At 42.7% G+C, this 12,494-nt stretch overlaps 1 protein-coding gene across 11 annotated transcripts in view; it reads left to right on the top strand.

Annotated features, from left to right (window-relative positions):
• frmd4a (FERM domain containing 4A) overlaps nt 1-12,494 on the top strand; it is a 102,208-nt gene that overhangs the window by 45,135 nt on the left and 44,579 nt on the right. For 2 of the 11 annotated variants that reach the window (XM_051383417.1, XM_051383420.1), the window contains exon 1: nt 6,583-7,172. The exons of 5 other annotated variants lie outside the window; for them this stretch is intronic. In XM_051383417.1, coding sequence (XP_051239377.1) covers nt 7,005-7,172 — 168 coding nt within the window. In that variant the 5' untranslated portion in view covers nt 6,583-7,004. Of the gene's footprint in view, nt 1-6,565; nt 7,173-12,494 lie in introns of those variants that run through there. 4 more of the 11 variants (XM_051383430.1, XM_051383418.1, XM_051383429.1 and 1 more) reach the window with 4 other exon arrangements.

Here is a 12,494-nt window from a genome sequence, read left to right as displayed (position 1 = left end):
GCTTTTATACTCAAGTTGCAGTGAAGTAAGAAACCTGAGAGGTCAAGGTAGAATTTGTTCTGATGCTTTCAGGTCTCACTATCTAAAGACTTCAGGTTTTGTGTAATTTATTCTGTGGTGACGGGTAAACTGATCTAACTGAATCTGGCTGGCTGTCATAATACTGCTTGATTGGAGGAAACTGAATCACTGTCCTTTTGAGAAAAGTAATTGCTACTGGTTGATTGGCTGATGCTTGCGCACATAACTCTCTCTCTCACACACACACAGTCACTCAAATCACCTTAATTAATGAAGAAAAGCAGATTTTTTTCACACAGGAATGAAGGGAGGTCTCTCTCTCCTGATTGCCTCCCCTTTCTCTGCCTCCCATTCTTCTTGCAGCCAGCTGTGTGCAGACAGACTGCAGGGGGATTACTTGTTGTGATTTACATACACTCATTATTGTACTGTTCTGCTGGAAAAATGGCTGGATAGATGGAAGTGCATCAGCTTGCTAGGTGAGGTATAGTGAATGCGTCAGATTTTCAAAATAGTTATCTATCAACCTGTACGGGCAGAGAACAGACTTCAATAAATTGACAAAGACATTTAAATCATCAGACTGTCCTGTCCTGTCCTCGGTGATGGCAGGTGAACAAAGCTCAGTGATCTAGCAGTTTCTACCCCTGAGGCTCTACAAAGGTCTGTTGGGTTCTGACTAAACTTTCCCTTTACTGAGCCACTGAAATACTTTCACTTCTGTACACAGCTGCAGCTTAGCCTTGCTCTGACTTGTCATGTTAGATAACTCTTTGTGTTATCACTCAATTTTGGCCTTATGCAACTGTGCAATGCATACAGAAAAAAATATTGACAGAATCTGTATGTATACGCAGCTGACTGAGCAGAGCTGGATGTTGTCGTGGAAATGTTCATTGCTGCGAGCTTATATCCAGTTAAAAGCATTTGGCTCACTTGGGAGCCCGGTTTTTCATATCCTTCAGCAATCTTTTGCCAGCATTCGATGCTCGTTTGAAAGATATTTTAAAAATGGATCCTCCAGATTGCTTTTCACCTTCCAGATTTCAGCGTGAAAAAGACAGACCGTGTTCTCATCTGTGCCCTGTCACTTATCTAATGCAGATGAATCGTCTCCTGCATGTGTCAGTTTTTTTCTGATGGATGTGGGTTTCTATCACAGTTAATTGAGAGAGAACATAGCCATCCTTGTTCATGGTCAACAGCTATGAGACATCAGAACAAAATATGCCTCGTTAATCACAAAAGAATAGAAGAGGAGACAAACTTGATTACTCTCCCTTTCCTCTATGATTCACTTCTTTACCGCACTTTCTGCTTCTACGCCTCGTTATCTTGACTCAAAAATCCTGCTTTCATATCTAGACTTGTCATGCTCCTCATTTCTGTCTTCTGGCTCTTGCATGCCTTTTATTAAAACATTACACCCATTTTGAGAAAATAAAAGTGGCAACACGGGCAAAGTGAGACAGAAACTTGGTGTTTACAGTATAATATGATGATAATACATTGCAGTGTTGGTGTTGACAGTTTAAAGTTACAGCTTCTTTTAGGGGACGTCTGAATTAGGATTATCCCCCCCCCGCATTTGTTATCCTGCTATCATGTTAAGCAGCTCAGCTCTATTCTGTGAAATTAAGAACAAAAACAACAAACAAACAAAGGGAGGAGAGGGAGCGAGACATGTGTGTGTGTATGTGTCTGTGTGTGAGGGCGGGGGGGTGCAAAATAGACGAAAAACATTTCAGATTTCAGGACGTTGAATCGCTCTCCAAGGAAACATGTTGTTGTCAGGGGCACCGCAGGGGAGTGAGGGTTTAAAGGTGGGAGGGGTGGATCACTGTCGGAGAAGGAGGAGAAGTTCACACAGGCACACACATATAGGGACTTAGACACATACACATGTTCAAAACACGCATTCATGAGCGGAATAGGAATGCAAACAGACAATAGCATGACTGTAATTTACCACTAAAAGCCCTGGAAGCTAGAAGCGGCCGGGCCAAGCGGCGAGGCAGGAATACTAATCGATCCTTGTTACCTTTAAACATCTTGTCTGCAACAATCACTGAGAAGGTCAGCGCTGGACCCAGGCATTCTGTGGGTCAGGTGTATATTCTGCTTGTTTCTCATCAGGCTGATCTAATTGTCTCGACATTAGAGTCAGGATTCATTTGAGCAGCTGCAAAGTTGATGTGGAAACCAAAGGAACAGCTTTCAGAACAAGTTTCTATTTATCGTCCCTCTGTAAGCCAATAGCAGTTTTGTCTTTTTTCCTCTGCCCTTCCTCGCTACAGTATTGATTCCCAGGGATCTCAACCTGCCCCCTCCGGACTGTAGGTGAGAGAGCTGTGGTCAGTCAGGCCAATTAAAGAGACAAAGAAATGGGGAAAGAGGGGAGGAGAGAAAGAAAGAGGTGGGAATAACTGGAGCTTCTGAAGGCCCCTCTTGCACCACACCCTGTTCAGCATGAAAGGGGACCCCCCTTTTCTCCCCAAGGCAGCTCAGGAGGAAGAATGTTTTTGAGCAAGGGAGGGAAAAGGGGGGGACCACAGGGGAGACTCCCACCCTCTTCTCGACCCTGTCTCTTTCATCACTCTCTGCTATGATTTTTTTTTTCTGTCTTTTATTCCCCGTCCAAAATCAACCCGCAGACCTATAGACGCATGGCACAGCTGCATATGAGTTCAAAGTAAATCTGATGATCGCCTATTGCCCATGAGTGAAGGCTGAAGGCAGTGAGCTGCTGATAATGTGTTTTCTCTATGGAGACAGTTTGCTAGTAGGGTAGCTATGGTGAGAGTGGTCTCCTCTGTCCTCTGCCAAAATGTCCCCAGTGGTTGGATGGATGTGGGTTGGTGTGTGTTTGTGTTCCCATCCTCTGCCACCTTCATGCGGAATGATTTCTTCATTATCTCTACTTCTGCGAAATGACTGCGTGGAATCCTTTTTAAAGAAAGAGAAAGCAGAAAAAAGGGGAAAAAGGAGGAGTGTGGGTTGATGGGAAGAAGTCTGTTAAATTCCATCTCCCCCAAAACAGGATGTGGAGACCCCGAGATGTTCCTTAAATATCCCAGCACAATCTGTGCCCTTTGTTAGACAGAGATAACACGACTCAATGACAACGGAGTCGCTGTCTGTGACTCACTCATATGAAGGGGTTTATTCATAGTTTGTGTGTGTGTGTGTGTGTGTGTGTGAGAGAGAGAGAGAGAGAGAGAGTTTGTGTGTGAATCCTGCTATGCCAGAATAAGGGGAATAGAAAAGAGAGTTGTGGAGATAAAGAAAGGATATGTGTTATCAAATTTAAAGACTTTCTTGAAGATGTTCGATGTAGCAAGGGTTTTATGTGTGTGTGGGCGTGTGTGTGTGGGCCTGTGTGGGTGTGCGTGAGTGACAAAGAGAGACAGAGCGGGAAGGGGCTAGAAATAAAACAAGGGAGAGAAAGAGAGATGCAGTTTTCCCGTGGGTGTACTGCAGTAACATAGTAATCCTCATTAATATTTATCTGCCAGGCAAAGTGGAGAGAATGATTAGCTTGAGAGTGTGTGTGTGAGTGTGAGTGTCTGCGTGGTGTGTGTGTGTTCTCTTGAGTGAACCACCTTTGTGCATGCTTGTATAAAATATTACAGCATATAACACATGAACTAGGTCAATTTCTATACTTAAGAGACTAACAAGTTCCGATACTTCAAAGGTTTTATGTCATCATGGGGGTCTCTCATTGCATGCGTGCACAGTAAACAGCATTTTTATTTCAATTATTCCGAGCACACATATGAACGGGGCAGGCAAAGCTCATGGCATGCACAAACATTCTCGCACACACACGGACAGCTCCCTGCTTTCATCCCTCTCTCGAGCCACGTTGCATTATGTTATTGATTTTCCTGCTCGCACCTCTAATACAATCACATTAAACTAGACTGATCGGAATTGAATTTTAGACCGGGTCTATGCATCTGTGTCACTTATAATCTCCGTCACAGTGACAGTGGCTTGTGGGTGTGTGTTGACAATAAACCTGTAAGAAAATTAAGCCTGCAAAAGCTGGGTTTATTGTCACTTAAAAATTTTAGTAACAGATGAGTGTGTCATATGGGCTTTTTATTCTCTTGTATATAACTGTTTTTGTGAATTTATGGTGTCTATGACCCATTTCCCTCCACTGCCTCCCTCCCTGTCTCTCTCTGACTTGCCTCCACTCCAAAATAACACGCCTGAGTAGAGATCAGAGAGCAGAAGGAAGATTGAGAGATACAGAGAGAGATGAAAGAGGGTGGAAGAGAATACTGAAAGCAGGACATGGAGCAGGGAAAGTGAAAGTTTTCTCCTGATTTTCCTGTTTCCTGTGTGTGTCTGGACTGAGATGTCCTCCTGACTGACTGGCTTGTGCGTACAAGTTTATTTATCCTCAGCGTGTGGATGAATATTTGAGAGAAAGAATGTAATAACATGCAGATGATCTCACTGTTTGGCTGTCAATTCGGTCTATCACAAGGCTGTAAAATCCTGAATAGTGTCTTCTTCTCTCTGTCTTATTACCATGGTAATAGCCGACCAGCTGACACTCTGGTGCTGACTGTTTACATCACAGGGCCTGTATGACCTTTCCCAGGAATCAGCAGGACATTGCACACACATAGAATCATGGGAACAGTGCACTGTCATACCTAACCTCCCTCCTCCCTCCCCACCACAACAAATATTTACACCCCTCATAAATTACAGTGGCTGAGAGGTGAACGTCCCCAGCCTTCGTGTGTAGCTCCAGCAAAACCCTGATTCATTTTGGAAAATTCACACTATAGGAATGCTACACATTCCTCACTGGTTTCTCAAGACTCCACTGAGAGGGCAACACAAGGCTTTAAGATAGAGGGATGGGAGACTGGTGCTGTTGAATGAGGGATCTCGGAACATGTGGTTAGTGAAATTAAAGTGAATTAAAAGTAAATTTTAAAAAGATGAAAGCTTATTGCATTATTGGGGATTAGGTTTTTTTTTTTTTCTTACTGCAATCCATTCAGTTAGCCATCTGTGCAAAATATGGAGTGAAAGAGAAAGTAGTACATACAGTGAGAGAAAAAGAGACAGAAAAGTGAAAGAAAATGCTCTCATAGCATTCAATAACAACACAAGTAGAATGTTCTCATTGTGGAAAAGTTAAAAATACAATCTTTGATATTGATTTTGTACAATATACTATAATTGATTAATGCCATGGTAGTAACTTACTCACGTTCATGTTGACATTCAGTAACAAACAAATGGAATAAGCATCATACCATCAACAATTTACACGCACACACTCACACACATACACATAGATACCAACTCAGCAGTACAGGAGTGACCCCTTGCATCGATAAACCCCTCCATGAATCAGAGTGGGCTACGAAAAGGCCATTTAATCCACCCACAGTCAGATTGGGTTTGGTAGGAAGGCAAAGAATTACTATACAGTACAGAGTTATTGAATTTTCTATTGATCAAGGCTCTCTGAGGAAAGTGGAAGGAAAGTTGAAAAAAATGAATCGGTTCGGTTGTTAAGACAGAAAACATCGGAAATATGAGATTTTTTCTTTTTAAATGTTTATGTGTGTATAAGAAATCCTTAGTGGCCCAGAAGATCAGGAAAGGTCTGCGGCAGCAAGAAAAACTATGTGTCTGTGTTCGATTTCAGAATTATTTTAGCATTCATATCACACAGACACACAGAACACTGATCATTTCAGCTGTATTGATTTAGCAGTGCTGTTAAGCCAACAGACTGGCAAGGATATGCATGTTGGCTTGGCATTGGTGGTATGTGAGGGTTGCATTGCCTCCATGTGGCCGTTGTTGCAAATTTAAGCAAATGTATGATTCATTGCGGATTCCTATCTCAAATAAACAATAAAGTTAGATGTAATCAGTCACATGCTTTGCACACTGTGCGAGGATAACGTGTCGAGTTGGTAAAGAGTAGAAGACCGGTTGGATATTCTTTACATTCTTGGAAGAATTAGATCAGGTCAGGATACTCCAGCCTGGGAAAATGGCTCAGCAGAAAAATATCTCCTTTTTTAAAAACATTCTGGCTGAAGTCCCAGTGCTGTTAGAAAGTAGCATACTCATGACTTGACTTGACATGAAGACCAAATATAAGTGTTTTATAGTTCAAGGACAGTATGTACTGTATGTGTGTGTGTGTGTGTGTGTGTGTGTGTGTTTGAGTATGTGTCTTGTTCATAGATTGAGAATGACAAGCATGCATATAGTGTCCAGTCGGACAATGTGTGTGTGCGAAGGTGTGCATCCCTCTCTCTTTGAAAAGTAAGAAAGAGAGAGAGAGAGAGAGAGAGAGAGTGCTGTCGTCTGTTCTCTCTGGCAGTGGACTGGTTGCTGTCCATGTGAGCTGCAGTATGAGGGTGCATATCGCTTTAAAACAACTGCCGGAGAGACTTAAGAGACCGTCTGCATTTCCTTAGTGGGAATGTTTGTGTTTGTGACGCTCAGACCAACAGAAAGAGGGTGCTTTGCTTAAGTGAGAAGAAACGAGAGGGGAAGGGAGGAGGAAGAAGAGAGACACAGTCAGCAGGGACCACCGGCTGTATGGGACTTGGACAGAAGGACTAGCAGAATTTGTCCTTGAGGAAGCGTCACACTGCTGAATCCCAGAGAGACTGAGAGGACAGAAAGGGACAGAGGCAGGAGAGGAGACAGCCAAGGGGGTTATCCCTCTCTCTGTGGCTTACCTCCAGAGATGACCCAATTATTATCTACTGGAGTTAAGTGGTATCAAGAGGACAATAAAGACTAATTCCTCCTCATTACCTGGGCCTCTATGGATTTTACCTGTGATGGCTCACCTGAACAGATGAAGATTTGTTAATGTGAAACTTGTTGATATCCCACCGATATCAACTCATACTGCTGTATTGTATATACGTACGTCTGGAGGTGTTTCTCATCACAGAGAGCCTGTAGTCGTTGAAGTTATGGAGGCTGTCTTGTTGGGTCTAGACGAAGCGGTCTGTACTCGGCAGGGTCTGCTGTGGACTCTCACCTCAACTGCCCTGAGACGCCTTTGTGTGCGTGCAAGGAACCTTCCTGCACCCCTGCATCTATTGCACACACACAGGTGTGTTTCTAGGCCACTCTATCAGGTAGGCTGCACCTCACATACACACGAAACAAACATAAACTAGATATTCATGTGCATATCTGCATTCAATCTGGCACCCTTGCACAAGGCCTGTATTGCTAATTTAAACCTAAACACATTTACATCTGTTAAGAGATACTTAATGCAGAGATTACATTTGCAACCACCATCTGTCTGCAAGCGGTGCCACCTGTGGAGATGGATAGAAAACTATTATAAATGGATCCACACTCGTGTCAAGGCTTGGGACTAGCGGAGGCACGAAGTGAACAGATGATGTACTGTAGGCCAGGTATGTCCTTCAGGCGATAGACCAGGGCCAGATAGGCGGGCGGGGTTAAACATGACTGATTTGTTTCATTAAGCATGAAGGACAGAACTGGGTTAGAAGTTGTGGCGGTGTTCCTGCTAAATGGGACACATAAGCTGACACAGTTTTATAACACACAGCTCAGGTGCATGTGGAGTGTTGTCCCACAAGTTCATCTATTGCATATAAAGGCTGCTTTGTTTAACGTTGTTGCCACTGTGTGGAGTTCTTTAGTAGTTGTGCTCAGGATGCAGAGCATTAACAGGAAGTTGTGTTGTTAGGGTAACTTTTAAGGAGCTGGTAACTAAGCTGTTAAGCTGGTAAGTGTTTCTATGGATATTTGAAAGTGGGATGCTTGCACACAAAACACACAGACACTGTTTTATAGACTGTCTAGTCACCATGCCTCCATCGCATTTCACATTATGTCTAACTCCATAGCAACTCTTGACCCTCTAAATGTATCCGTTTGCTTCTAAAGAACCATTTCACTGGTGAATGAGTTATTTTAATTTATTTTATTAAACGCAAGTGTGTCTTTTGGGCCATGTGTTTGTTGAGCTGTGATTCAGCAAAATGGTTGATCAGTATTCACTTCACTATGTCTGAATTGGTACTCAGGGCTTTCATGGAGCCATTAGTATTCCCCAGGCGTCTCACCTGCCCTGTATGCAGCTGGCACCACCAGGACAAACCAACAGGCTCACAGAGAGACACTCACCAGGCCTGTCGCAAGATAACAAAAAGCACGCACTAAATCATATACAGCATAAGTAGAGTAACATAAATACATGTACTGTATATGTACTCAAACTTAAACATACACACACCATGTGTCTTTTCCTGTCTTTTTGCTCTAATTCCCTTTTTAATCTCAAGAGGGGGATAAACTGGATTGTTATTCTAACTTTTGTCTTCACATGTGTTTTTATGTGGCTCCTAAGTTTAAGCATCCTGAGGGAGGGCAACACAATCAGAGGAAACTGAAATGATATACCAGACCTCCCTAAGACAAACCCTTAACACCCCCTCCTGGTTCAAAGACGCACAGACGTCTGAAAGAGGCCACGCTAAAACACCTTTCAAACAGAGGTCTTTTAACAAACATCCTCTACACTTGTGCTTTGATGAGCCTCTGGCCTGTCGATGTGGTCCAGTCCAAGGTGGAGCAGTTAATAGTGGAGGGACTTGCAAAAGCAGGGAAGGAGGGGTCAGTGAGTCAGGCTGCAGGATGGGGATATCCCTGGCTCACCACACTGCCTCCCTGCCCGGCTTCCTCTAATGCTGTTAATGAGATACCCAGCCTCACGCAACTGGCAGACACACAACAGAGAGAGCATAAGAGGGGACTTTATATTTTATCAACCTGTTTTCACTTTCTCCACTCCTTATCCACCTCCTTCTTTCATCCTGAAATGAAAATACATTTCCACTCCAGTGCTCTGACATAAAACTGTTCCCCCATGTCTCTTTTTCGTTTTCTGACACTCTATTTTTGCTTTTCTTCCTACTTAAATTACTTCTTCATTTCTTATTTAACTCTCTCCACTCTCTTTTCAACTCTCACTGGAGAAGACATCCATCAGCAGCAGTCCTACATGCTCAATCAGGACACCAGCCCAGATATTTTACGGTGCTTCAGCATGTGACACATATGTCAAGGTGATCATTTTACACTCGAGGTGCTTTGCATTTTTGCGTGATGCAGCAACCTGTGTGATGGAGCTGTGGCGTTACAGTAACCATCAGGCTGCAGCATTTATCAAATGTTCTTACACGGACTTGCTCTTATTTCTCTTGTGAGAAAACACAGCCGCGTGTTCACACTTTCATACATCGAGCTGAGTATTGACTCAACAGCCTCCAGTCACACATTTTCCTCTGGTGGCATGACCCTTTAAACAGGGTTAGTACCGACAGGCATCTGAGGCCAGTGCTCCGCTGTGCTGTGTTAGACAGTGTCTCAGGGTAATTGTTTGTCATTTCTCATGTTGCTTTGCATCGATTCGATCTGTGCACATTGTATCTTTTCGCCTGTCATTTCTCTCCTACAAGCCCCCCTTCTTACCACCCTATCCCAAAGGCAGGATATCCTGCATGGGGAAGAAGCAGGCGTAAGGACTATAAGCAAACACAGGTGGTCGGACTTCCCCTGCGTTGCAAGATTTCAGGCCTACCTGTAATAATCACTGTCCTGAAGCTTTACTACAAGCCATCATTTTGTTCTTAAGAATGTGAAGTGACACGTTGTAAAGCAAAACTCATTCTCAGCGTGCTCATCATCTCTGTAGATCCTTTCAGACTTGACAAGATAAACATCCCAGATACCCCATGCTTATTTCCTGTTGTAGTGCTTGCTAATAACAGCAGCTGACAGGAAGCTGATTGTCCTAGATGTCAAATAAACTTAAATCCAACCTGTTGCCTAGCAACACAACTCCACTAAAATGTATTATACATATTTAAAATCTCTTATGTCACATCTGTCATGCATATTCATTACACATCCCTGCTCTGTTAGCTCGTGGGCTCTTCTTCTGCATCATATTTAGGATTGAAACCCAGGCCAGTTTACTCCCACTGAACTCATCTGGCCCTGTTTCCTGTGAGAATAGCTCTGTCACCGATCCTATTTCATTTCCACTGACGAATCCCAGCCCATTATGATACGAAACAGAGTCACAGCAGCACAACTCTACAATAGCCAGGATACACAATCCTCCCTCTGTCTAGGAGCCGGTTCATTTGTGTCTGTGCCGTTACTTTTTTGGTTTGTGGTCTGATAAGCTGTGGGCACTCAGTCAAACCGTAGTGATTTCAAGCAAGTGGATTCCTTGGAAGAACAGTCCGCTGTGATTGCCAGCAGCTCCCCTGAATCAGGACATGATTGTACTCTGTTCAGTTTGTTAAGTCTTTCACTCTCATGTTCAATTTATCATCTATTTGTTCTCATAGTCCACCGAAACAGATGTCAATAAATCGACTCATGACAGGCAGGCAAATATCCAGACTATGAAATCTGCGTGTCTTCACTGATTCCCAGCCTCATTCCTTTTTTCCTTGTTTTCCAGCCAAATAATTATTGGATAGAGGTTGAAGTTGAACTTGTGACATCCTACTGAAGAATTTTGATCATTATCCCTGTCTGGCAGCCATGTTTGTTCTTATTGCCAAAGTCAGGATCTGTATGTGAGAAAATCTTTTCCCAGGACCGGCAGAGAGACGTTTGGTGATGGGAGGGGTTGAGGGCCAAAAACGGACATTGTCTAAAATTTTTCCAGGGCTTTGTTTATTTTTTTTTGTTGTTGTAATTTTCTAATTTGTTTGCAACTAGCTGGAGGCATGTTTGTGTTTGATACCCTTGTATAGGCGCACACACTCACACACACACACAAACACCCCTCTGTAGATTCTGGTGGTGGTTGAAACCGTTTACAGTATCTCCCTGGGGATAAAGTCTTATTTGCATAGTTCGTCTGGAAAACATTTCCACTGCTCCATTCCCAGGTTTATCAAATACCCAGTGTGTGAGTGTAAATGTATGTGTGAACGAGAAAAAGGAAGAGGGGGCAAGGTTTTGTCGATGTCTGAACTTCCTGTAGAGATTCGTCAACAGTTCTCAACCAAGGGAAGCTATTTTCTCACCACTCCATAAATTATAAATCGTGATCGAAATTTTATTCATTCATAGTTTGTTGATATAAATGTGTTTGACGAGTCTCTTGGTGATTTGCAGTCGTGTTACATGTTAAACATTTAAAGTGCGACCTCCTCCTACATGTGCCGTGTCATTTAGTCACTGTGCGCCATAAGCTTCTTACCCATGCCAGAATAATTTCTCTGGTAATGTGACAATGTGGCACACTACTTGATAGCATGGCCACTCACTTGATTAATTATAGGCGTTCGCATGCTTACACACTATCCTTCTCCACACGCGTACCACACAGTTGTCCCAGTGGTCTGAATCTCTGTTTTGAGGGATATCATTGAATGAAAACAGGATGGTATTTCCAACAAAGCTCCAAGAGAAATCTTATATTATTTTAATATATTTTGATTTTGTATGGCTGCTACGATGGCCAGGTCTCTCTTGTAAAAAAAAGACTTTTGATCTCAATTTAGACTTCCTGGTAAAATAAAATAAAACAAAACATAAAAAGGATCATGATATCATCATATAAGCCTTAGTGTTTTTGATTTAATAGAAAAGCCAAATATGAACTCTTTCCAAGATAACAGTTGCCATTTTTTGGAGACTATGCTATGTTAAACATGATAAAACACACTGGTTGTAATATGTTAGTGTTTTATTGGGCCATGGTTGAGCAGCCTAGTTGTAAATCTGGCTGGTATTCCTCTAAATCCTCTAAGTGTGTCTGAGTCCTGGCCAGAGTCACATCTGAGTGGCCGGAGCAGACATTATATACGGTTTTTGAAGGTGGTCGTCTTCTGTTGAGTGACGTGATGGTGGTTTAACTGTGGCATTAGTGATGGGGATGTGAGGGCTTATAATGTTTTAAATTCAGAGGTTAGGACCTCTGTATAGAATGGTAATCCCAAAGGATTACTAGGGGAATCTGGTGAATATCTGAGGAAATCCCTCTCAAGGACTCTCAGATCCTCTGTTTGTATGGATATTATATCCTCTATAACAGTGTGTCCACATGTGTTTACTGAACAGATGTTTAAAGTTTTGTATGTGTATTAACCTTTAGAGACAAGTGAGGAAATGTCATGATTTCACCAAGCCAAAATATTCTAAACTTCGCAGCCTTAATCCGACCACAGTATGTTTCCCATAAAGAAACTTTGCAGACACAAGACTAAAGCTGAATGAGAGTGGAAACTATGATGCACACATGTGCGGACAAGGTGGAGCTTAGTCATTGATTTCCCATGGTCCTTTGGGAAGGCATGGCCAGCCACTACACTATGTTTAATAAGACATATCAGTCATCACTTTGAGATAAATGTGAAAGCTGGAGGACTCCATGTTGGCTCTCATGAATT

The sequence above is a fragment of the Dicentrarchus labrax genome, unplaced genomic scaffold (assembly GCF_905237075.1).
Source record: "Dicentrarchus labrax unplaced genomic scaffold, dlabrax2021, whole genome shotgun sequence".
Taxonomy (NCBI): domain Eukaryota; kingdom Metazoa; phylum Chordata; class Actinopteri; family Moronidae; genus Dicentrarchus; species Dicentrarchus labrax.
This window is presented reverse-complemented; position numbering and strand designations above follow the sequence as displayed.